Source organism: Folsomia candida, unplaced genomic scaffold, assembly GCF_002217175.1.
Source record: "Folsomia candida strain VU population unplaced genomic scaffold, ASM221717v1 Fcan01_Sc003, whole genome shotgun sequence".
Lineage (NCBI taxonomy): Eukaryota > Metazoa > Arthropoda > Collembola > Entomobryomorpha > Isotomidae > Folsomia > Folsomia candida.
The window spans coordinates 12,521,217-12,548,975 of NW_019091195.1; the positions used below are offsets into that span (position 1 = coordinate 12,521,217).

General features: G+C 39.5%; 1 protein-coding gene and 1 long non-coding RNA gene across 2 annotated transcripts; one reads left to right on the forward strand and one right to left on the reverse strand.

Annotated features, from left to right (window-relative positions):
* Positions 1–850: 850 nt before the first annotated feature.
* Positions 851–27,630, forward strand: LOC110847520. The gene is made up of 9 exons (XM_022094468.2): positions 851–1,605; positions 1,711–1,914; positions 23,083–23,263; positions 23,484–23,525; positions 23,604–23,811; positions 24,622–24,644; positions 24,743–24,768; positions 24,853–25,776; positions 25,985–27,630. The coding sequence occupies exons 1-9, from the start codon at positions 1,352–1,354 to the stop codon at positions 26,091–26,093; spliced, it is 1,971 nt and encodes a 656-aa protein (XP_021950160.1). The 5' UTR covers positions 851–1,351; the 3' UTR covers positions 26,094–27,630.
* On the reverse strand, positions 18,897–25,884 carry LOC118434926. The gene is made up of 2 exons (XR_004834386.1): positions 25,793–25,884; positions 18,897–19,157 (listed from the first exon to the last, which is right to left on the reverse strand). It is a non-coding gene; the product is annotated as an uncharacterized LOC118434926 (long non-coding RNA).
* Positions 27,631–27,759: the final 129 nt, after the last annotated feature.

The window sequence follows — 27,759 nt, forward strand, 5'->3', positions numbered from 1 at the left end:
CATGATTCACAGCAGTGAAAACTTTTGCCCAGTTCGGAATTAGAGTGATACCCAGATCCAACTATGCTACTTGCTAGAGGCCATAAGACGACGACCTTTTGGGATCCATGGTAGACAAGATCACGTATTTTTGCGGGACAGGTCTAACAGTGCGACCACTCTTGAGGACTGAAGGCAATACAAATATATTGTGCACCATCATAGAGTGACTTGGAGAAAGATAAAAGGAACTGAGAAAGAAGAAGAAGAAGAAGGAGGATGGGAGGAGGGAGGAGTAGTTCTCACTAGTCAGCTTTTTTATATTGTGTACCGTAAAACAAGAGAGTATTTTGTTGGTCCATTTTGTTTTATAGTGTAATTCTCATTTATATTGGATTAATCATTTGTTGTGCAATAATTTCCTTGTATCTACAGAGCGAATTACTTTCTCTCGCATACTCATCCTGATGATTTTATGTGGATTAGTAATAGCCGACCTGTCAGGACAGGGTAAATTATGATAATTCCCTCCCCAATAAGTTACCGGCTCAAAATTCTTAACATGAGACATTATTGAACATCGTTAACTGCTAATCGTTAACTTTTCTGGGGAGCCGATAAGTACCAGGAAGCCAGAAAGATGCGAAGATGGAGTGGCAGTTTTACCATCCACTTCCATCAACACCACCACTACGAACTGTTAAAATACTACCATGCTTATTACACATACTACGAGGATGAGCCACCTCTTTCTTCTGCAGGAAGCTGTAACAGGGTGTCACTTTGGAGCAAGTTTGGTGGTGGTGGTAAGAGCATCGGCGACGACGGTGGTGGTGCATTTGGAAGAGAGAGAGCTAGTGAGTTGAGTGGCTGAATCTGCTTCAGAGATCTTTCCGTCGTTGTCGGGGTCAGACGTAGCTATCTCCGGCTTCTCCTTTGATCTCCTCTTAGTTTTCTTAGTTGCCTCGTCCTTAGTGGTCGTCCCTGGTAGTAAATAAGTAGTTGGTAGTGTGTTAGTGATAGATACGTAGCCATTAACACTAGCACCACTTCCCGTCATCCTTCCTTCCTCAAACACACACTCGGAGAAAGCACGGTTTAAATTCCCTAAATTATTGATACATTCGGAGAAAGCTGAGCAAACTTAAATGTACATTTCCTCCCACTTACCAACCTCACGCTCAACTCATTTCTGACTTGTAAGCAAACAGCTACATACAACATTGCATTTTAAATGTGACCAGGAGAAAGTGGAGCATCGTCTTCATCATCCATCGCTCCAGCTCCTTGTCCCCACATTACATAAACTGCAGTGTGGTGGTGAAAGTAGTGCAGCTGAACTGAAATCCGTCCCTCAAGGTAGATAACCATAATGGCGCTGGAGGGGAGATTGACCACTCTCCAGACCAAGGTTGACCTGTTGTTGGAATTAGTCAAGGAGCGAGAGGGGAAAACTCTTGGTGGAGAAAGTACGAAACAGGAGAAAGTCGACGACTATTTGTCGCAACCCATTCGGAGTCCACAGGCTGAGATTCGCTCCTTGGAGTTGTGGAAGTCTGTTGTGGCGGAATGTCTGGGCACCCTCTGCTACGTCTTTTTCGTCTGTGGAGTCTCAATACCCTGGACGTAAGGCCTATATGAATTGAATACTTACTTAAATTATGATTGCATGGGTTCATTATGTGTACAAAGGTTTACGTGGGATCTTGATTTTGAAATGTTTCATTTTAGTGGACACTTTCCACCGTTTCTGAGCATCGCCATCGCCTCGGCGCTGGCCTACGGAGCACTTACCTACCTATTTCCTGGGTCTCATCTTAACCCCACCTTCACCCTGGCTCTGGCCTCCATCAAATGCATTTCTCCGCTGAGATCAATTCTATTCGTGACGGCCCAGGCTGGTGGTGCGATTGCGGGAGCGAGCTATCTCTACGGGTAAGTAAAGTACCTCCACTTTTTTATGTCATTGTTTGTATCACCTCCAACTTCTCATTCTGCATCCAACTCGAGAAGTATGCTCGACATGGCATGGACTGACTCCCAGTAAATTGTACCCATCACAGGATGGCAAGTGAGTGAGAATGCTAATCTTGAAAAGTCGTCGCGAGACACGAGAGTTAGAGCGGAGCAGAGAACTTGAGACAAAACACGGTTCCGTTTCGGGATCATTAGAGCTTCTATCCGCCGAGTGCGTTACGAAACCATCACATATTTTACAAACTTGGCTCTTCTTCACAAACCGCACCACGACGACTGCTATGCACTAACGACACAAAGACAGTCCTACGCCAAGGAGAACAAGGACTGGCTCGATAGTCAAGTATTTATATGGCTGCGTGTGTGTATGTAGTGCTGATTCGAATGTGAAGTGCATTTTAAAATCAGCAAGCCACAAGAGGTCCATTCTCAAAACTTCTTCCTCTTCTTCTCATTCTCTCCGCTGAGTATAAATAGTTCCGCCTTGTTTCAATTTCAAAAAGCAAAGTTAAATCATTGTATGTAGGCAAAATACAAAAGTCACTCAACACGACCACCGTTGCGTTGTTGTTGCCTCACTCACATTTTCAAGCCACACAACAAAGTTTGCCAAAATTACATTAAAGGCGCTTCATCCAGCAGGAAAAAGCATGACAAGTTTTCTCCCAGTGTTGTTGCACGTACGTTGATATGAATGTGCTAAAGTTAACCGAGAAATAACAATGGGTTGATTCTTGGTTTCGCTCCCTCTTCTCCAATGACTGCTTGGTTGGTGGTTGCGGTTTAGTTCGGTTGTTGGGGTTTGCTCGTTCGACTCTTCTTGTTCTTGAGAGAACAAAGTGTTGGGCAAATGGTGGAGGAAGGGAGGATGCTTTGATATGCGGTTTGAGTGTTCAGCTAATGTTGAGGTTGGATGTCGGATGGGTTGCAGTTAGTTGGCAATTTAGGTTCAGATCCCGGATTACAAGGGTTTAGTGTTACGACTTGGCTCCCTCGCGAACTTGACGTGCATTGAGATCAAAGTTCTTCTTATTCTTCATGTAATCACAATCAATAGCAACCAACCACTCGATATCTTCACATCTTTGACTTCAATTATGCGCGTATAAAAGTCTATGTGCACATGTGTGTATCTACATATAAACGGATAACAAAAACTGCATACTCTCCGTTGCAGTTTTACAGGTTTTAATTAAGTTTCGGTGCATAATTCAAAACTCTGCTTTCTCGTTTGTATTAATCAATAGAACCAAGTGAGGAGGTTGAGATTTTGCATTTACTTAGGTTCTTTTACATTCTGCTCCTTCACACCCTGGGCGTTTATTTACTTAACGGGTAAAATAATGTAGCATACATAAGCAACATAATGGGCAGACATCTTATGAGACGAATTCGTGCAATGATAGCCATGTTAACTGGAGCGATGGGAGACACTCTGAATGTCCTCGTTTGACATTTTATTTTACGTAACATCATCTCAGACAGGGAAGGCAACATCCTCTTGGAAATATATCACAACAAAAGATGATGATGATGATGATGATGATAAGGTGAATGCAACTGTTGAGGTTCAAGTGACAAACTGATGGTGAGACGTTAGAATTTCTTGTCCTGACGATGAGTTGTTTGCTAAGAACTAGAGCACAGAATATATGTGCTGCTATATATTTGTGATACGTATGTATGCACTGTTGCTTCTGCTCTGCTGTCCTAATCATTTTAAGTTGAATTCAAAATATGACTTTCTACAAGTGTTGAGCAGATGAGAGAATGAGAACAACAAGTTATTTCCCTTCCTCTCAGCAGCCGCAGAGCATCCATATCATGACATTTGTTGATAACTCTCAGTTCACACTTGTCGGGTTGTTTAGCAATATTAAGTATATTTATATGAAGCTCATTGCATGTTGGCAGAGTCACATCTCCCTGTACGCGTACGTATGTAGATAGCATGGAGACCAAAGGTATCCGTACAGACTAGATACTACATCCATTAGGAAATTGGAAAGCTAAGAAAACATTGAAATGTGAAAGCCCGAGAGACAAGATCAATGAGGTTGCAGGAATATTATTGCAATAATAATTTGTGCTACTGATAGTACTTTTGTGCAGCTTGATTCAGTCGCCCTCCATATCGAACTCGTGTCATTCGAACTTCGAACCTAGGATAGCACACATCTTCAGCTAAATATACCAATGTGCCCTCCATTATGCGTACTTATATGTATCAACAAATGAATAATGCTACCATGCTGGTGAATATCTACAGATACGTATTTTCTCGTCATTTCTCACCTCGAAAAGCTCCACAAGTAGCAAAATCATCAATCGCTCTCTCCCTCTCTTTACGTGACTACATAGCACATTAGTTATGATGATGCTGAATAGTAACAGCACCTGCCTCCAGAAATTTGGACCTTCTGCAGGACGGCTGTTTGGGTGTCTCTTTCATCATCATCAGAAAACATCTTGCCTGCCTGTAGATTCACTTTGAGTGGAAGAATGCCCATCTGCCAGCCATCCACAAACCCTCGTCGTCCTTGTTCTGTGTGTGCAGGTCACTGTTAGCGTTCCTTATTCTTCTTCCATCCCTCATGCCATAGATACGCATAGCCTGCCTGCCTGCCTCCAACCTTTTCATCTTCAGATGGTCGGAGATAGCTTTCAAATGTTGCTTTAGATTTGCTTTATGCACAGCTTCAATCCCATCCATCCATTCCATATGCATGCAACTGGCTGCAAGAATCGAGACCTTTTGCCAGATGTGGATTCATCTTTAACCAGCCATCAACCACTGCATGCATCCATGATCTTTCGGGCTCAACTGGTAATTGTACTTCCACCAACGACTAAACAACCACTACTGAACTGGGTTAATATTACTCGTCTTAAGAAAAGAAGAAGAACAAAGCCTGCATTGCTTATTATATGTGCCTCTTGCAGAATATACCATTCCGGAAGCTTGCTACATATTTAGCAGTCTTTTACTCACTCACGTTAAACGTTCATGGATGTAAAGTACGTAGGAAAGATGGGATAATATAATATTATACAAGTCCAAGTTATTTTAAGTATTCTTATCTTTTGCTTGCTTCGTTTATTAATTTTCTCTCCGCAAGTGGTTAGTTGCACCACAAATATTTACATATTTGCATACGCTTTACATAAGCAAACAATAAATCCCGACTTTCATTAAGGGAACCAAAAAATTTTAGCGCAATAATTTAGCCGCTGCTGTCGGCTTTGAAGATGGGTTTGTAGAAATCTCTAGTAAACTTGAATTTTCGGCCTTTCTTGAAAAATTTTAAACTGAGGGAATTTCTGACAAAGATTACCATTTAATTGTTCCGGTAGAATATTTTGCATGAATTTCTAGTGTGCACACACTCATATATCATACATACGTGGTATTGGTGAAATGCGCTTACGGAGGATTTAAACGTCTCTGCTTCCCAAGTACGATGATAAGACACAACAAAATATAGAATAAACTGTTCCGTTTATTATTTTCCACGCTATCTCGATCCAGTCTTTTTTCTGGAAGGGAAGGAGGGGTGGAATTGGAGTGGAAATAAGATGCTGCACGTTAGTAACATGTATCTGCTAGTAGAATCATGGTGGATGGTGGTGCTGACTTGGATGAGCATTTCATTTCATGATTTCCGAACATGCTGACAACTGCACAAACATAACGCAGACATTTCTGAACAAAGACACAAAATCGAATCAAACTTTATTATGGAATGAAGAAGTTGTGTTTAAGCTTTCGTAAACAGAAAGCCTCTGATTGTGAGTTTGAGCTTGGGCCAAGAAGAGATTTATAAAAGAGCAAACAAGCAAATCACGGAGATAAACTGATTGGACACCGTCTTCCTGATTTTGTTTTGTTGTATCTGGGTAAGTTATATATGTGGCTGATTAAATAAATAAGAGCTGGCTCACATGAAAAATATATATATTTCAATTTCGTTCATTTTTTTCATGATTAAACATTATGACAAATAATGTTGCGACATACATATATTCCAAAACTTTGCCTGAACTTTTTCAGTTATATAAACCTGTACCTGCATCTTGGGAATTTTATATAAAGTCAAAATAAATTGAGTAACCATTTTTTGCATAGTGCGTAGCCTTACTTTGTGAAAAACTTTTAAACTGAATAAAGAGTTGAGCAAAACTCAGTTGCATGCATACAGTATATGTAAATGTATGTAGGATGGTTGTAAATAAACTCGAGATTCCTGCATCAAAGAGCTCTAAATTCTGTACAACTTATGTACGTTTAAGAGGGCATAATGGCTGTCTCGGCAGGTTAAAGAACAGGAAGGGTCTCGGCCAATTAAGAAAACAAATGACCTAAGTTAACTATTTCCAGCAGGAAATTAATAAAAAGAGTAAAATATTGTGAGAAAGTTTTACTCAACTCGTTCAAGTACTTAACCAAGAAGTAATAGGGCAATAAGGTGTGCTTTCCATTGGTGCTGGTTCCACACACTACAAATAAAATAATTATCATGCATTCACTTAGGAAAACCAAAAATTGCTGCAAACAAAAGTGTGAGAAAATTAAACTCGTAGTTTCATCCTCGCCTTATTTTCTGTACTGCATTTAATTTCTCTCTCTGTGAGCACACCTATTTAATTCTAAGGATAAGTGGCAGAGCCAGAATTTAGTCAGCAATTCTGGAGCAAAGATTTATTTTTGCGCAAGAAACTTGTGGTCATTTTGGACTACATAAAGTGCAAATAAGACGATTTGCGTATGGAAGTCGGGGAAATTAGTAGAGTTGAACCGTGACGGAGATAAGCACTTGTCATCACAGCAACACCAGCTATTATTTCGGTTGTGGGCATGCTCTGCATTTCCTTCATTCTCCATAATAACATGTATCTCTCTACAATGGTGTGACTACGTGATATGCGGTATACGTAGTACAACAATGCATTTAGAGTGAGCAAAGGAGGGTGACCCAGAGGAGGCCTGAGTGCGAATTATTATATCTGTCAGATGGTCAGACATTGCCATTGTTGGAGCGAGTCAAAGAAAGAGTTATTCTGTGAATAAGTAGATTCGATAAACACCATCTCACTCGCAATCTCCTCCTCGGAATGCCAGAGCAGGTCGAGGAAGTACTTACTTACTTCCAAGTTGTACGATATTAAAAGCGTCTCCTCTCCGCTGGCTATATGGACTGGAAGGAAAAGCGAGAATAAGAAGAAGGACCACACCACACTCATTTCGTAATTACATTTTCACTCGACTGACAATGCGATGGTGTAAAGTGTAACCCTCCGATTTGGTTGAAATTTTGAAAATAAGTGGTCCACAACCAACGTTTCTTCAGGCGGTTTGTGCGATGGTCAGAATTTGGCAAAATATTTGAGGGTAAAGTTGAAAAATGTGTAATTTTTGGCACGGGAAGAGAATGGAAGTTGAGTTTGCTTCCTCCGCCTGGTAAAAACCGCCCGTTTTTCAACTTTGACCTCAAATATTTTGCCAAATTCTGACCATCGCACAAACTGCCTCAAGAAACGTTGGTTGTATTGACATGGACCACTTAATTTCAAAATTTCAACCAAATCGGGGGGTTACACTTCACACCATCGCATTGTGAGACTCGAACAACTTCTGCCACACTGCACACACAACGGGCTATACCTAAATGCACCTAGGTATCCATACATATTGCTGCTGCCTTATTCTGCATAGATCCACACTTCATCCAAACTTTGGGCATTAAAAAGTGGTCAGGTGGAAATTACCGCTTTTGATGATATCTGCACACCGGAGGATCCAGTCGTATAAAATCCTTCTGTGCCTACGTCCTAATGTGATTCAGATTGGGTTTCCTATGCATGACATTGGACAGGGGAGGACCGAGGAGGGGACAAAGAGAGGGCAGCGAGATGGGAATAAAATTAAATGAAATCATTGTTTGATTCACGTTTTCAGGGTGCAATAACAAGAAGATTAAGTGACTCTGACTCTGCTCCAGACAAAGATCAAGCAATTCAGCAGTTCATGGCTGTCATGATTCGTAAAGTTTACTTTTCGAGAGCAAAACATGAAAGTATATGAGATTACGTTCACAAACCACTCGTGATGATGATAATGAGATGGAGAGTGAGAGAGAATTACTTTGCTCCGCGTGCAAGCTTTGGGTGTAGTGTGAGTGAAATGCATGGTTGTGTGTTCATAAAAGCGGCCGTGATGCTCCCTGATAAATATTTCTCCTTTGTTCATCATCGAGGTGTTGGGAATGATGAATAAACTGACGACTACTGTACGAATCTTTATTATTATTAACTCAATGCGATGTGACGGAATCATTTGCTCCAAAAGTTTACTTGTTCTCGTCCTCTAATTAAATCCTTATGGAACTGGTTTGCTTTTGTTTGTAAAGTAATTCATTCTATGATTCGCTCTTGCATATTTCTCTTGATTATTTGCAAACCAAATGATTATTGGTTCCCACACTAAAAGAAAAGATGATTAGCACGTTTTTCTCTAGAGCCACAGACAGATGTTGTGATTTTGGTTGGTTGGTTGTTTCAGTTCAGTTTTGATAAGGTTGAAGGTTAGCAGGTTGAGGTTAGTTCTAGTCGGTGATGCGGTGGTAAGTTTTTTTCCCTCTGCGAAACTCATCTCACAAGGACGGAGGAAAGTAGACGATTTCATGCGAAAATGTAACAGTTGCTGAGATGAGGACCAACTTAATTGGAGCAACAACTGTGGTACATAGAATTTCTTTATCAAGTTGGTCGACGTACCGTCCAGAGCCTGGCAACAAAGCAGGTCTGGGTGGGAGAAACAAATTCATTTGATTCTCTTTGTGGGTATGATGCGCTAATAAAAATGATTATGAATAAATCCCACAATTTCATGACGTTATAGCCGATTCTCCATCCTCTCGAGGGAATAGATCACACTTTGCGGCTCAATTTTCTCCCCAAGACCAAAACCACCAACAAGTACAAGCACAACCACACGCAAGCCGCAAAAACGAACATTGAGCCACTTGATAAAAAGCAAAAGCCACACATGGCATTATTACTTATTATTATTAAGCAAATGTCGCACTGCCGCATTGTTCCATGAAAAAGAGGATGATCGGATTGAATCAAACTTAATTTTTATTATGTTGACCCAATATGGCCTTATTTAACACTTAATCTCTGATCCGATATACTCACACGTATGTAAATGCAAACGTTGTGTGCGGTTTGATTGTTTGATGGTGTGGATAAAATGCATATCTGAATTTTTAGAATCTTTGTCTTTTAGCTGTGATACGCATAAAACAAGTCAGCCACTCGTTGATTATAAATTAAAAAGTTAGACTTTACATATACGTTTGGGGAGGCATATCTACATAGTCGTTAGTTGATATATATGCATATAGTGAGAATGGTGTTTGTGGAGGGAGTGTATTATTGCATTGTATGCGTCGAGGCGTTTTGCATGTTGAACTGTGGAGAAACATAAACAGGCTTTCAAAGAGCATTATTATTATTACACTTGTGCCCCACCGCACTGACTGACTGGCAGTTGTTAGGGTTTGTTGATGATGATGATACTATGGCCTGATGTACAATAATCGAGTAGTCATTTACCCCTCGGTGGAGAGAAGCAGCCAGTTCTTTAGGGACTCCTGCTGGAATAATACGGGCTGATGATCTTCTGATACCCGGGTTGCCGTATGCACTGGGATAAGAAGGGTTAGATGTGCGCCGCCCGTTTACACGCTGTTGATTGGGATGGATACCCACTTGAACTAATTTTCCCCTTCTTCTCATCTCCATACAATTCCGTCGTCGGTCTCACTCCAATGCGCTTCTGTTTGCAGTGGAAACTGTACAAAGGACGCTGTGTACTAAGGAAAGAGATTATAAGCCCTTTGTTTATTGTGGTTTGGTTAGGTTACTTGGAAATTGCTACAATTTTGAAGTTTACATTTCTTTATTGCACAAAACACCCATTATCATGAACGAATTTGGCTCTATAATAAAGTATACTTCATACTCTTCAAGACAAATATCATAATATTCTGAATCTCTTCACCATAAGCGAAACATTGGCCAAGGTTTTCGATTAATAATTTTAAAAAAGCTTATCCATCGCTTGATCTTGTAAACTCTTGTGTGCTGGAGAATTAGGTATGTATATCACTGAAAAATCTAATCATGATCATGACATGACTGTCATTATGAATGAGTAAAGTAACACTTGATTGTCAAATGCAGTGCAATAAAGTAGAGCAGAGGGCATAAAACAGAATGATAAGTGTATCGGATTTGCCATATCAGCACTCACTTGGACTCGGGTCGTGTGCCGGATAATAATATTCTTTTCGTGGGCATAAAAAATGTTCCCCTCTCTTGGAAAGCAACAGCATATAATAAATATGTGTAGCAACCCAAACAATGCCACAGAGTACAGACCACAACTGTCACGTTTGGAGAGTGAACTGCAAGTGCGAAGCCAACTGTACATAATTTTCAACACAATGGAAATACACGTGTCGGCCCACCGTTGTTGCCCCTTTTTGCTCTATAATTCGAGAGTAGTAGCAATAGACTTTGGAACTGATAAGCAATCGGCAACCTCATCTCGATTAAGCAGAATCGCATCCCTCTCTTTCTCCGCTCTCCTCTTCTACCTCTTTGGCATCAACAAAGAGTTAATTTCATGGGAAGTTCATTACACACAAACAGGCCGATTTCACATGTGATAATTACGGTAGTAGCTGCCTACTCGTCCAGAACAGGCCTAATAATAAACCTCTGCCAGCAAATCATCCAAAGTCATTCTCGAATAGAGTGATATGGCGATATGCTCATAAACTGGCTGGAGAAAGGGTTTGTAAACTTTGGAGTTATCAATCTTTCCCGCACATGCATCAAGAGACAGCAGGAACGAAACTATTATTAGCACATGGATGGATGAAAACTCATAATTACTTCCTTCCATTCATCTTTATCTCCCTTCACATCGTCATTACTGCATATTACATGCTCCGCACTCCCATATCAGCAGAAGCACTTTGGTATACTTTCAACTTTCGGATGCTGCTGCGAAGGAAGGTTGTCTCCATCATCGCAGGATAACAAATGATTTTCTAAACGATAATCATCAGCATATCGGCACTCACAAAAGCTGTTAATTGATTAATAGTTTTTATCCCATGATTTTAAAAGCGTTTCACTGTCGTAAATCGGCAGGATGGTGGTTGACTATACGACACACAATTTCGGTGCAGAGCAGTGTGGTGGAACAATAATGCAAAAGTACGTTAACATATTTAATATGACTAAACTTTACTTGCTAATGATTTTCTCCATGATGGCGCAAAATATTATTTCCTTTGGGTGGGAATTCGTGTCCGTGCGTACCTTCTTAGCGGTTTGCACTTACGTAAGCATGATGGATTTCAGAGGCCCACACTTTGATATGTTTATAATATTAATAATAATGCATAATGGGAACCGAGGGAAAGATTCTTCTCCTTCTGGCGTCGTCAATATCATCATCATCCTGGCTGCTGATCTGATCCAAATTCTGAATCCAAGTTTTCAAAGCAAAGGTCCCTTTTGTGAGGAGGATTGGTACAGCTTCCGTTCCATTGTGGTTGTCCTCTCATCTTGGCTTGGCTTCCTCGTTCTGGTTCAGTCCAACTTTTCAAAAGTTGGCGACTAAACTCGATTCTTATGTGGAACCCTCGTTGTCGTCGACACCGATATATTACAGCAGACGCAGTGCACGCCAGACGTATGTATTGTATTGTTGTGTGTGCGGAGGTGAAATTCTTTGTATTCCTTCTTCGTTTATTTGCCATCATGATCCTTTGGAAATTACATGTGAGTGATTTTCAATGAGCCAGAAAAGAGCTAAAGCCGCCTGCAACAAAGTAAATAAATAATGGAGCAACTCAAAAACTACCAAAACTACCTATGCACATAAATACATTCCCCGCTCAGTCACCAAGTAGAATTCGTTTAGTATGTGTGGAACGTTTGTAGCATTTCAAAAATAAGTTGGAAAACATTTTTCCGAGTATTTTATATGCTTGGCATATTTTATTTTCTTCTTGTCGAATGCTCACCTATGCTACAGAGCATACGGGCTGGGGTTATTGGTAGATTGGTGGGTGGACTGCTGAAATTTTGTTGAAAAGTTGTAGTAGCGTTGGATTTACGAATACATGCACGTTCACGAGATGAAAAGTATATAAAGACCGTTTATGTACTACACTTGATACGTACGTAATACGTAATATGTAAGTCTTACATACATACATACGGCGTACATAAATGTAATCCTATTTTTTAAAAGAAATTCCACTTCATTCGACTTGAATAACTGGGAAAGAACTTCATTTTTTCATTGTCAATTGATTCTCCATCTGTGTACACGGTGAAAAATGTTCCACTTTTGCAAAAACAAGTCTTTCTTGATCAAACTTGAACCCCTTGATCCCATTATTGCCAAATGTTATTCATCAATTTAGACCTGGACTCTGTAAAAAAGAGCTTTGTTCCAACTGCGTGCGTTCCAGTGAAAATAAAAATGACTGCCACTTTCCTTTCTCCTTTTTTATCCATTTGTCTGCACGCGCAAGATATATATGATTGTCGTGGATTTCTTTATACTTTAAGCATGCAGGGGTGTGAAATGAATGGGAAACACAATTTCACCTCGGCTTATCAAAATTACAAAGCCAGACAAATTTGTGGATTTTGCTGAGGTAGGGACAGCAGCAAGGTTGATAAGGGATCATCCCGTCCTATATGTGCAAGATATATGCATGTATGTAGCATTCATATAATAATACTAATAATAATAACAATGGGACAATTTGGAGGGGACATTGCTTTTATTTCATAATGGGTGATAGATAGAAAGGTGGGCCGGATGTACACCTAAATGCATGTCTATTTTATATTAAAAGGCTGGAAAAGCTGAGATCTATTTTACTTTATCCGCTTAATAGCATTATCTTCCGCGTGTATCTCTCTGGCTGGCTGGCTGTGGGAATGGAGTGCGAGAAGAAGAAAGTTTCTTTCCTCTCGGAGCCATTAGTTCATTTATATCATCTCGGAGACATTTATGTGTGATTCTCTGGGGCTCCTTTCTCTCTATTTTTATTCACAGTTGAACAATTTTATCAGAGAGTGAGGAGGATTTCCATACTTTTGCATGCTGGAACCATCGAGCTATTCGTGATGGCTGGTTTGGGCTTTGGGATCATCCTTTGTTGAGATTCTTGAAAAGACAAAGCTGTTAAAAACTAGCTTATAAAATCTCGGAGAAAGAAATGACTTTTCTTATGATTCTGTCAACCGTGCATTAAGTTTTTGTCCCGTCGTCCTTTTGCTCGGATGGGAAATTGGGATTTGTTCTCCTGCATGCATGCATGTATACGTGCGTACTTTGTTGTAAGTGTTGTAACTTGTATATAATTCCGTTTATAACCGTTATTATACATGGATGTGGTTGTGAAGTCGAGCTAACGGAACCAACAAGAAGGGGATAAGTACTTAGGAAGTTGTATACATACTCGGTTTTTTCTACATAAGAACCTAATTTTCTTGTTTTTAAAGACACCTCATTTAAGACGTGGATTGCCTTAACTTGGTTAATTTTTAAGTCTTGTATGGTGAGCCTTTTAGTTCTCTTTTGTAGAAGAGGAGGCGAAGGGTATCAAACGCCTTAAAATTGACTGCATGTTTACTTATTTGCAGTAAATCTTTTTGGTCATTTAGTATATATTTACAGGTAGTTGAATACATCGATTTCCTCCATGTAATCATTTCATGCCTAGCTTTCCTTTCATGCCCTTGCTCTACCAGGGCTTGGTTGGTTGGGGCTTGGGAATTGGTTTACGCCTGGAGATTCCTTATCGCCCAAGTTAGTTGGTTTTGGTGACACTGATGGCGACGATGGTTTTTATTCTATGGGAAAAGGTGATGGTGTTGATCTTTCAAACGAGTTCATGAACAGAATTGTGAGCACAAGAGCTCTGGAAAAGGGTTTTTTCCTCCAGCCAATTTGAACAAGAAAATACATAAATATTCGCCAAAGTCACGTCACATCGTTGAAAAACGGGGGTCCATCGGTTGAGGCGAGCCTCCTGGGTTTGAGAAAAAAATCAGAACACGCACTGTACGAACTCTGACATTAGAGATTGAATTGAGATAGATTTAAGAATAAGTGCGAAGTCTTTTTTAACTATAATTTCCTTGAAGATGGCTGTTACGTATGCTGAGGAGACTTGAGACCTCGTTGGCTTCTCTCTCCAGTCATGTTTCTGGATTAAATCCCACTTACAATCAACTCTTCATTTGAGCTCCACACTTGCATTCATTTTAAAAATGAATAAACGAAAGGTCAAAACATTCCTCTTGTCTATGCTTGCCTTGCTTATGATACGACGGATGCGTGTATAAAAAGACCATCTGCTACTGCACTTGTTTAAGGTGGTACGTTTCAGTTGAGTGAGTGGAATCTAGACACCAGTGATTATTAAAACCTCCAATTTCTTCCCCTTACCCGCCTTTGGCTATTATGTAAAGTAATATCTTTGTTTTGTATCCTTTGTTTCTATTTTTACCTTCTAATCAGAGCAATTTGGTAGCTAATAATGCCGTTTGGGTGTAGAAGGGGTGAAAAACATGCGTATTTCGTTCGATGCAGCATATTTAGAGTCAGTTGAGAATTTGGTAGTACCTTTTCTTTAACGGCGTAAATTACGCTGTATGTATTTATCAAACAATATTATAATTTTGGTCTCATCATCACTCTTTTGGCTTGTGGTAGTAGTGGAGAAAGTGCACGAGACTAATCAGACTGCAGGTTTCATTGCTTAGCCATCCCAACCTGCTCACTAGTGGCTGATGATCATGTGCCCAGCAAAAGGGTTGGAATATTTTTAAGATGAAACTTCTCAAATTGGAAGAGATTGAGGGTCTGCGGAGGGTAATAAGGCTCGATCCACTTGAACATAATATTACGGAATATTGCCAGCTTTGCGTAGTAGTAGTACGTCAAAAGTTGTTTTGGGAAACACCTGGCGAATGAGAATTCCTCCAAGGAGGACGATGATCAGAGATCACGGGGCAGAAAAGAAGAAGAAAAGAGGCAGATGTTCACGACACTGGGCTCGTGTTCTGACCGACAGCCGGGCACAGGCAGACAACGCAATATTTTATATTTTTGTTTAGTGCTCCTTCTTCCTCGCCTTGGTCGTCGTTGCAGAGAAGAAGAAGATTCAAATAGTCTCTTCTTCTTCTGGTGTGATTAGTCAGCCCCTTGTTGCCTGCTCGGCCTGTCGTGTCAGTCTGTGTTGTCGGCCTTCTTCCTCATCCTCGCTCATCCTCAGTTATTAAAAACAAGTCCAAACTAACCAGGGTGAGATGAGGTGTTTCTTCCTTATATTTATACGGAGGAGGACCCCAACCGAATTTCCCATTAACTCATCTCTCTCTCTATATTACGTGTTTTTTCGAAAACAAGATTCGTGATCCAGCAGTTTGCTCATCTCTCTGGCCCAGTAGCAAAATACAAGTTGGTCGGAGTAAAAGGGAGAAAAAGTCATGAAAAAGCAATGCTAGCTGAGATATTTTCTCTAGCAAGCGACCACCTTCGTCTTGTTTGATGTACATACTTCCATGGTTGAGAGTGGGCAAGAGGAGTCAGTTGGGGTGAGTGAGTCGCGGACCTACCTCATCATCATCCATCTCACATCTCTCTGATTCTCCTTTCATATTTTTTGGAAGAGCAACTTTCACCCATCCACCCACCGCCTGCTATCCGTGGCCGTAAGTGTGCAGCAGTGGTGTCGACCTGCTGTCTGGAGAGAAAGGATAGATAGAGAAAGTCATGGATGGTGGTATGGCGTGTCACGGCCGCCGGTGCGGTGGTGGTGGGTGACGTGACGTTGGGATGAAACGTGCGAAATTCTTCTGACGGATTTGTAAATTTACTTGTTCATTCTTCAGGAAGGCAAGAGGAGAAAAGAGCTCGGCTCTCACAATTCACTTTTCTCATTCCTTCCTCGATCTCACAGAATGTGAGTGAGTGGCTGCTGGTGCTGAGGGATGTGGAGCTACTTCCGGCCTTCCACGTGAAATTGCACAACTGTCAGACCATCAGCAGAGGAACGAGAACGTAGGAGAACATCACAAGAAAAAGAAGATCTCCACACTTTTTCTTTACCGTTTGCTCACCAACTTTTTATACGTATATCGTATTCGATGCAGTTGGTGCTGACTGATTGCCACCAGGCAGGCTGGACTTCCTATTCCGTCCAAACAATTACGACCTCAATTAAAGAAGAAGACGAGGCTTATTTTTGCTTCAGGGGTTATGCGGATTCTCCAATTATTGTTCGTGCTTACTACTCCCCCACTGCGGAGAGGAAAGATAAGGAAAAAGAGTGCAGAGAAAAGTAGAGACTTCTCCAACTTTTTGATTAATTCATTATTTATTTCAGAATTTTCTGAAATATATGAATATTTAGGCTCGCTTTCTCCTATATGCCGTTTAGCGGAAAATTAATTTTGAAGTTTTACGAGAACTTGAAAATTAAAAAAATCTCATCATTCATTTATCGTCCACCAATTCTCAGCTCTACCACAAAGAGCAATGCCATTACTTATACGTGTCTTTTCTTGTAAAGTACGGGGGTCAGTCTCATATAAATTCTTTAAATGGGAGAGGGAGGAGGTTCAGTTGACTGGAAAGACACGAAAGTTGGAAGTATGTGATTTGATCTATAGCATGATGACGATGAGCAAAAAACGAGCATCGAGCTTGTCCAAATCTGGGGTCTTCCCTTATTTACAACCAACAACCTTTTTTTAAATGCATGTCCGACCAGTAATCCAGCAGCGATGGTGTTTTATGGATGTATGCTTGCAGGTTGGATGGATATTCCTCAAAGAATTATCGTTATATATGTATTTTCCACACTCATATAAAATAATAATAGTGAAAAAATGTTAATAATGATGATGATACTCACGTCCGGATTTGTCAGAATGAGAAGAGACGACGAAACTGAATTGCGTATGCTTTCACCGCTGCTGCTTTATTATACTGTGTTCAGTTACTGCATGCCACCACCACCACCCACCAACCGGATGTGGGGAAGACAAAACAGAGGACGAGCAAAGAGTTGTAAATAAATTGGAATACGTGCAAGTGCGGACTGGTGCAATCCAAGTTTAAGTCTCGAAATGTGAAATGTGAACGAGAGTCCTCTGATTTTCCTTAGTTAAAAGTCGGATTGAGTTCTTCTAGTCATGTTTTGAATTTGAACTCGAGATTTCCCCATCTGGAGTCCTCTGGAGTGGTGGCTGCTTCTATCATTTCAAAAAACACGCTGGTTTTTAGTGGACAGATCATTTTTCTTTCTTTCTTCTCAACTTATAAACATTTTAGAAATATTTTTTAAGTGAAGTCTTAAATTCAATCTGCCTTGGTGGAAAATGTGTCACAATTGAAGAGTTTCAGAGACTTTTCCCGTCTTCAATCTAGTTTCTTAAAAAGTTGTGAGAAAGTGAGAGAGAGAGAGCAGTTTTGTAAAGGAAGGAAATCTGAGGCAGTATTTTTTACTTTGAACTCACTTCATCCTGGGCTCTGAAATATTATGTTGCGACTTTTGAGTAAGTAGTGGGACGGAGTAATAGTTTAAAACATCTCCATGCATGATATCCAGGGAGTTAAATAAAATAAAGTGCACTGGCCATGCAAATAAGGAGGAGAAGGACTGAAGGAAGGCCCGAGAGCAAAGTAGCAAGCCCACAATAATAATGTCCCCATGCAGCATACATGCATGTTATATCAAGAGACAAGTTGTGCAATCTATCCACATTTTACATACATTGCATCACATTACGCTCCACACATTTATATTTTGCATCATCAATCTCCGCGGAGGAAACGGTGAACATTGAGCATTGGACAGTTTCTTCCTCTATTACTGTCTCCTGTCCGGACTTACCACATCAGAACACAGTTTCGCCTCATTTTTTCACCGGGGATGCGGAGGGAACTTGACTGGGTTTGGTTTCCTTCCGTTCTTCTCGTCCTGGTTATTCCCTCTTTAAAAAAGTTGTATGCATTCGCCTTGGCTGATTTTTCTCCCTGGATGGAAATCTCAGGGGACAAGTTGAAGGAAGACTCGCTGTGCTGCCATGCAGCCAGCCAGCCAGCCTATCCTAGCGTCCAACCAAGTTTGAAGTGAGATGAAATGAAAAACTCTTAAGCCTGCCTCATGTGGACACATATGTTTCCCATTTTTCTACTTCAAATTTTGAGTGGTTTCCCTGTGTTCTCTGTCGCGTGGGGGGTTCGGCACAAGAAAGGAGAGCTTGTTGTGGGCCACAAGCTAAAACGGAATTCTTGATTCCATCATCGTACATATCGCACATATGGATTATGCTATTGTAATGCTTTCCTTGTTTCCTGTACCTTTCTCAACTTGGTTTGCTGAGAAATGCTGATCGAAGGACTACTAATCTTAAAGGTATCATGGTCTTTATTCATGATTTATTTTGCATACAAGAAACAATTAGTACTCATTATGTCAAGCATAGAATTTTTATGGTATCGATCGTATCATTTGGTCCTAGCTACTGTACTCGAGTGGTTCCATGTGTGTATTTTTGTTACAACTTGAAATTTGGGTTTTTGATACGTATATCCTCTTGGAATGATTGACATGTCTCATATTTCTGAATTGTTACAAAATACATCTTGCACACGCATAATTAGAAATTTTGTCTCGAGTTTGACAACTCAGTTTCAATTTTAAATTGAAAATGTATCAAGTATCGGGGCACCTAAAATGATAGTCATGTCATGCACTGTGAAACATTTGGGTAGACTTGCTTAGGACCTTTAGTGCTTTCGTAATTTTAAATTTGACTGAAAATTCAAGTTGGCAGCAATCAGGTTTATTACTCGACTAGTTTTTTTAACAATTCATAAAAGTACCCCAAAGAGTCTTATTACTTCCACGAGATTGAAACTATTGACCATATGTTGTACTAAAATTCCTCCAACACTAACCTCGAAGGGTCCATTTTGTCCAGCCCAGAAGAAAAAGGTCTTCTTGGTTGCTTAATCCCGGTCGGTGGGTCGGATGGTTGGCAGAGCTCCTGTTTTTGGATCCTTAACTGGTGGCGTCCAACCACTACAAATAATACGTTGAGTTAGTTCAGTATGAAAGATCGTCCAATTTCAGCAGATCCCTTCAGTGGAAGTAAAATGAGTGCTGCTATGATGATGATGATGGTTGGTTGGTAAGCATGAAGATAAATGTACCGTAAGATCTGGCACCCCCGTCTTTTAAGATTTGGCTCATTGAGCACTCTTTTCATGTTCCAATCCAAGTTGGTCGATCCTTTTCCTCCGTTTCTCAATGCCTCTTCTAACTAACTTAACATAACAACGTGACTGTCCCACCCAACTTCACAGCCCAATAATAAGAGAGCAATATAAGAAAGGAGCATAGCATTTGTCATCACGAGGTATGAAATTTGGTCTTCACTCGGTTGGTTCCAAAGATGTGACGGAACATGAGAATCAGCATTGAGTTGAGGAGGCCAAACTACTCGGAATTGGAAAGCAAACAAACCAACGAAGCGACCAAATGAGTAGTGAAGCAGATCTTTGCGCTATAAAGTTGTCGTAACTAAAAGTTTGAATTGAAAGAGGGTCCAAATTCTCCAAAGAATTCACTCTTTGTGTGCCTCCAAAATCTGAAAGGTTCTGCTCAGACTCCTTTTCGTCCTCCTACTCCGTGGCCTTTCTGACATGCTGATTGTCCTCGAATGTGATATTCGACCGGGCTTAGGCTCGTTGTGGAGAATCTCAATGTCCAATTCCTGACCCAATACTTACCCTTACTTATACTTACACCATCACAATAAGCATGATGCGAGGCTATCCCACACGAATATTTAATGCACCCACTGCTTTTCGGTTCAGAAGAAACACTTGTCCTTGAACAAGATTTAATTGCACACGAGATATTTATTTGAAGGATCAAATTTCCAAGTTTTATCTTCATCCCAAAAATGGAACAAAAACTTCTGTGTACTAAATATGTGCATGTATGTATACGTATTATATAAATCGTGTATGTATTTAGTGTGTGTACAGCATCAGTGCTGTTAAATGGTTTAAAAGATTCAAAAAGGAAGCGTACACTTGTGTACGCATCTCAAATTTCAGATTGATAATATTTGGCTGAGATATGTACATCAGGTCTCTTTCCATCTTTTTTCATACTATCAGAACAAATGATATGAGAGAAGGTCCACTTTTAATTGAATTCGTATTTGCACAACAGAGTTTGAAAATCTTAAAACAAACGAATTTTTCTTCCGCACAATAAAGTCCTCATAAATAATGCTGGTTTATTTGTTGTCTCATTCTCTTCAAAGTCCTGTAATAAGATAATGAGTGACATACATACATGTGAAGATCTGTGGACTCATATTCTTAAAGGAAACGAAATAAATATTTTCATTTCTACTATTTCATCTGGGCTAGTTGAGATTAAATGTTAAGGGGAAGCTGGCTGTTGCCGCACCATATTTCAGCTAAAAAAGTTTATGTGTATTTAACTTTTTAACACGCAGCAGAGCAATCCTATAATGAGAGAAAAATCTACGTTGCCAATTATATTTCACAATTCCACTCTACCCGAGCCGTGAAGGAAGACGAACCAGTGCAACAAGTTGTCATATCGTCTTAAAATCTTCAATTAACCTCTAATCCAAACTCATTTTGGCATGAAATTACACTACCATGCCAATCCCGGACCGTAGCGAATTACGAGATTATTATCACGGTGGAGGAGAGATTAAGTTGAGGTTAATACATCTTCTGTTGTTTAACAATTATAATTGCATTTGAAAAATACTTGAGCCAGGGTAACAAAAAGAAGAAGTGAGGGGCAGGAGGAATTATAGGAATGCCATTAGTGCACAAGTGGAGAAGACGAAGTAGGTATATGAAAGCGGAGTTGGCCAAGAAGTGAAAAGCTCGTAAAGCAAATACTCTTCGTTTTTCTTGTTGAGTGCTTCAAGAACAAACTTGAGAAATCTTATTGTGGATTCGTATTCGAGAAAAAGAGCAAAAAAATCAGAAACTTCGGTAGTAGTCAGTTCAGTAGCAGTGGTGAATTTAGAGAAAAGTCACCAACTTACTTACCCCGAGTCTCACGGACTATCTATCTAAATAGTTTCTCTAGAAGTGCTTGCATCCCTTTTGGATTATGGTGGTGAACGACGCATTAGTGCAAGTATTTAGTGTTGCAAAGTGTCCTTCTTCCACAACCAAGGCCTTCGTGTGTAATAAGTTTAGAGTAAGTATACATCTCTTATTCTATGGTTTAGAGCTCTCTAGAACAGCAATCCACACCACTCTTCTTTTTCTTCTGGGGAAGGCACATGGAGACATATATATCTTGGCTTGAATATTTTTTACCATTCAGAGGAAGGGGAAAGGATCATTGAGGGATGAGTTAGAGTTAGAGAAACATTTAAGCTAACTTTGGAAGTAGATCATCATCGTAATATCGTTCCAAACCACTCGTCCTGACAGTTACAAGCCCAACACCAAAAAGTAATTTTGCCACCACCGTGATGCGATCTATAATATCATAACCCTGGGAATAAGGTCCTCGCTTGACTCTTTCCAATCCCTGAGCAAGACACTTTCCACTGCGTTGTGATGTAGGATAGACACTTCATCGTGCACTGATAGCACTGTTTGAGCAGATTCCGTACAACAACTGGCGAAAAAACCTTAGAAAAATATGGGGTCTGGATAACATTTAGAAAAAGATAAAGGAAGTCTGTGCAAATGAGCATTGCTTGCGAGTGGGTGGGTGGCATCTTTACTTGGTTTTCTTATGAGGGAAAACAAATGTTTGTATTTCTACATATGTGCATGCATAAAAGCATGTACATATAAATGCACATTTCTCTCTCTTTTTTTCTGCTGCTCTATTTTCTCATTAGGCTTTAACTAATGTTGTCATTTCCTAAGTTTTAATGGATTGAACCACGTTGAGTTATGGTACGAAACGTTTCATAATAGTGAATCATAGGATGTGTACAGACGTGTTTTAGTAAGTTAAGGGTTTATCTTGGGAAGAGAAGGAATTCATTCATGAGGACACATTTTTGGTATCATAACTTCTTGAGCTGCTAATGCAATCCAGACACTTGCTAACACTATTTAACTATTGCTCCCACTCTGAGAAAGCTGAAGTGCAAAAGTTGAAAGCCAGAGTACAATGCATCCATTCATCAATGCCCATTCTGTACAAAAAGATAGGAAAATTGGAGACACGGAATGTGGGAAGGAAGAAAGAGAGGGAGAACAAGACAATTGAGATTCCTGAATCCGGGTTAACTTGTACATCTCTGTCCGACAAGGAACTTTGCATTACACTTACGGCCTGCACTCCATGAGGACGACTGACTATTCTCCCTTCATCCGTTGTATCTCAGCGTCTCCTCCTCCGTTGCAACACAATGTTCCGTGGAAAGTTGTGTGACAAAAGTAAAAGTTGAATCAGAGACGTTTTTTCCTCTTCTCTTTCTTAACAAAAGGGGAATTGTTGGAATTAATGTACACGAGAGACACGGAGACGAAGCGAGAGAGAGCAAGAGTTGGGTGAAATGGTCGAGAAAAAGTGTTCTATAATTTCCGAATAAATTGACGCTAATCACACGAAGATGTCGTAGATAAATTTGGTGAGAGGAAGTGTGGACAATTTTCGCTCTCCAGCAGCAATGAGAATTACATTATGTTAAATTATGTTATGGAGGATATATGGGAATGATAATTACATTTCTTTTGCTGCTGGAAATTGAATGCGTAAGCACAGAAGGATTGGATTAGATGATGCGGTGTATGGATGGGTGCCTAATAAAACTGTGTACTTAATGGATAGCTCACTCATCAGCGGAGATGCATGGAGAAAGTTAAAGTGAGAGAGAGGAATAGAAGTCGAGAGACAAATCGAGATTTGCTTGGAGGATGAGGAAAGTCGGCGAGCGTATAATTTGATAAGTTTTGTTCTTTCATTTTTATTATAGAATCACAGTGCCAGGCTATCAGGGTAGTTTGGGGACTACAACCATCGCTTCTCATGTCACTCCTATCCAGGCATTTGGGATGGAATTTATCCTGTCGTTTGTCATTACCCTAACGTTCATGGCCGATCCAAGGAACAGCCTGCCAACCACAGCAGCTCTGCTTGGTGCCACTCTTGTATCGGTAAGTTTCTTTTTTTTCACTCGTGTCAAACCAAAATCTGGCAGAACAAGGAACAATGCCAAACAAGGAGACGACGACGACACATTTCAGAACAAGAGCCAAAATAAAAATACAACACAAATCTGAGATTATTCTGCTACCAAAATTATTATTATTGGCGCAGTAGTTATAAGTGAAAGTAAATGTTATTGATTTCATTTTCTCTTTGACCCCAACTCAGCTTCCAGCCACAGGAGCAGGTCTCAACCCCGCGCGGTCATTGGTAAGCATGTTGTCGATATGTTTGTTGTCCGTACATACGTATGCGTATTTATTTGTGTTGTTTATGGTGGTTTCGTAGGGGCCAGCCTTTGTAATGAATAAATGGACGGCACACTGGGTGTTTTGGCTTGCACCAATTTTCGGAGGATTGCTGGCCGGCTATCTCCACAAGTACATTTTGAGACGGGGTCCCAAAGCTCGTGGAAAGAAGGTGAGGGAAAGCACGAGTGACGGAGACTCACTGGACGACCTACCCACGGCTGCACTCCCCACGACAACGCACGACAGTAAGAGAGATCACCACTGCACACGCATTATCAGGGCTCATTTCACTCAAGTCATCAATGCAAACAATTTTTGTGCTGACTTTTCCGTAACTTTTCTGCAAGCAGTAGTTATCTTAAATAGTTTGACAAAATCTGTGCAATTTTTAAAATCCTATTACATCTGCATGCATGCAAGTGAAAAACTTGTAGATTCTGACTTTCTCCATTCATGCATTGAATTTGCCTACACAATTCTTGTCTATTTATTAGAAGAGTTAGATGTCAAAAAAATATTATTTCCATACTACTAAAATTAAATAAATAACTATTTGATGTTGACATATAATATTTCAATTAGTGATGGAAGCCCTTATGAAAGTTTGGCGTTGGCTACTCTCCATTTCAAATGCTGGACAATTAGTGGTGGTTCCCACCGCTTCTGCAGGACACAGCACTTGCTAAATAAGCAAGTACTTATAGGACTTGAATCAGTATTCACTAAATCGTATGTGTGTGACAATTTGAGTGTCACATTTACGTCAGCTTATTTTTATTATTTTTTCGTAAATCGATTTTAGAAAATAGTTACTGATCACCAGATATTACATGATTTAGAGATACATTGCTTCATGATTTTGAAGTATTTGTATCACTTTTCTGCATTACTCGTGTGCTATGCTGACAAGACAAAACCCAATATTCACTAACTAACCTAAATGCTATCACAAAAACTGCTCAAGACTTTCCATTTTCAACGTTTTTCGTTTCAGTTGCTAAAATTCTCAATTTTCAATTTGACGACTCTTTTTTTAATAAATGTTTGTTTTTCAGGACTCCTCGTCGAACGATTTGAGGTAAGCTTATGTTCATGACTTTATTAACAAGCTTTAATTTTTTATATGCATAATTTAAATTCTTGAATTAATCCGATTTATTCTTATTTTCATAACAGCCCTTATATAGCGGAACACGCTCTTTGTAAGTCGTCTTAATTAAATTGATCAAATTCATGCCTGCGAAAATACTTGTACAATTAGTATTTATTAATAATTGATTTTACAGATATATGAAACCATCCCCTGTCTTACCAAGAACAAACTTAAGTCGCTCCCAATCTGTCTACGCTTCCAAAAGACTAGAGTACAACCACTCTAAATTCGAAACTCTACGTAAACAAACGACGCCTCACTCAACCTCTGGACCTCACTCACACCATGGCCATCATCCTTATGGGGATTCTAACTACGAATCTCTCTACGAGAAAAAATCATGCCCCGATAATAATAGCCATCCCGCACCACCGTCATGTTCAGAAACTACCGGTGGGACTGGAGGTGGTGGAAATTTGCTAATGTCTGGACCGCCGTCGTATGAATCCAACTATTACAAAACCTATGATACAGCTCCACTCTCAGAGAGAGGTCACCACCACAAACATGGACATCACAAGAGAGACCCAAGTGATCTTAGGGACAATCACGCTAATCGAATTCTGGCCCAATACGAAACATCAAAAGGACTTGTTGACGTGGATGCCCACGCGATGAAATCTCATAAATCATCCCTTTTCTACGAGTCAGAGTACTCCACGAAGGAGAAACACAGCAATGGCAAAAGTAGCAACAGCGGAACTATCGAGAAAAAGCTGATTGACACATGTTCATCCCTTGATGGAGATCATCCACCTCCACGATTTCGGATGCAAATGCCAACAACTCAGCAACGCTACCCTCCACCTGGACAATGTTCAGAGTCCAGTGATTGCAGCCGGCACAATTCTACCGGGGGACCAGCAGGAACCCATGGGAAAGACTTGAGCACTTTTCCTAAAAAACCTTACGAGCTTCTTGATACAACAAGAAAATTGTTAGATTTCAGTCCAAATCACTCTCAGCCTAACAGCAGTCTACCAACTCCCAACTCCACAGCTAATTCCAACTACACTGCCAGGCTTCTCATGGCAGAGAAAGATTCGACGTACTCCAGGTTAGGAGAAACTTACCATTAGCTCGTTCAAATGATTTTTATTGCTTCCTTCAATCTTGAAACTCACAACTTGCGAGTGAGAACTAATTCCATGACTTTCTCCCACAACAGCTTCGTTTTCATGACTGTGCCGTTTGTTTTTTATTTGTTTCCAATTTGCGAGAGTTGTGATTCTGATGGTTAACTGTGTTTTATCATTTATTTACAGGATTCTAGAGCCTTTGATGAACTCAAAGCCTTTACCTCCCGGAAGTAACTCCAACAATAACTTTAGTCGAATGTCCCCGCATGACCAGTTTATGTACTCTTACCACTAATTTAAATTTTAAAACTACTTACTCTCCAATTCATTCAGTAGTACAAACATCATGTGGCAATGTAATGTGTTAGCATATTTGAACTGTAATTCGTCACTATTCCACACATTTTTATTTATTTTAAACACATTTCACATATCAGTATACAGCCAATCACTTGTCCCAAACTAAATATGTGTAGAACTCGAGTTCCTATGTGTAGGAATTAGTAGACTGCTGGCGAAATGTTTTTTTTATTCCAGTTGACGTGTTCCTCTTGCTATAGTTTTATGTATGACTCTCATTGTGATACGCTTTATACTGTTTTTTAACGATGAACATATTATGGACTATTATGGATCAATGAATTATTAAATATATTAAGTGATAATCTTCTAAATACTCTGTAGCTATTGTAGATTTACTACAGTCCAGTGGACGCCTGGTATGTATGTTAGCTAATCAATGTATGTAACATTTCTAGTTTTAAAGCCTAATTAAGTTTTAGCTACGTGCCAATTAATGTATTTATTATCAATATTATGTAATGTACTATGTTATGCGATGAATATGAAATTGTTTCACATGATCGCGATAGGTTTAACGAAAGCGTTCCAACATTTTACTTTTGTAAAAAATAAATCTACAGAGTGCTAGAATGATTCTTAAATCTTGTATTAAATCTTATTTGAGTAGTATAAATATATAACTACCTGTATAGTTCTTTAGGTGTATGTTATACATATCGATGGCGCATTGCATGCGCTTATTAACCCTGACAAAAGCTCAACTGCAAATAGTTTTCATTCATTATGCAGCGATGGAAAAACTTATGCTGACTAGAACCTGGTTGTGGAGTTGAGAAATCGAGTCAATAATAAATTAGTAAAAAAAAATCAGTCGTCAAAATTAAATGATTTTTACTAGATTTTACATTTTCTAAATTCTGATATTATATGGCAAGCAATGTTTGCATGAGATATGATGTAAAATTATTTTAGAGACTCTCTTTTTCAACTCTCACGCCTCGTCCAAAGTCAACGTAGCGTATTTCTGTGGGTGCAAATGAACTACTGAAAATTGTAGATAGTAGAATAGTTCAATTGTAAATATGCTCGGGATTTTGCATAATTGTGGTTAATTTAATCGTGGTAACTTTTAAATAAACTATATACAAAATATTCTATTCTTTGTTAAATACTGCTCTTACCGTTTGGAGAATCTCCTGTGGTCCAGAAGCCATTGATATTCAACTAAATGTAAAATTTACAACCTTTCAAGTGCTCTAAAATTTTGCATAATGCACTATTTTTCTATTGATACTAGTGATTCTACACAAATAATATGATATAACTCTACAAATCTGTTTGGAATGCTAAACTCTTTTTAATGATTACATTATTCTGCAAATTTTAAAATCTCTTTGTACAACGAAATTAATGTGTTGTTCAATTCATTGTAGTGATTAATGCATAATAATAATAATAATAATAATCGTATATATGTTGATGTTCATTACTATGTCTTAAACTTCAAATAAATCAAAACATTCGAGATACCCGTATTTTATTCCATTATTCAACAGTTTACAGTAACTCTTACGCGTACACATTCATGTGCATGTCTACTTCAGTATATTCTTAGCTAGTCATGTTTCAAAGATTTCTACAGATATATATCCCATTCA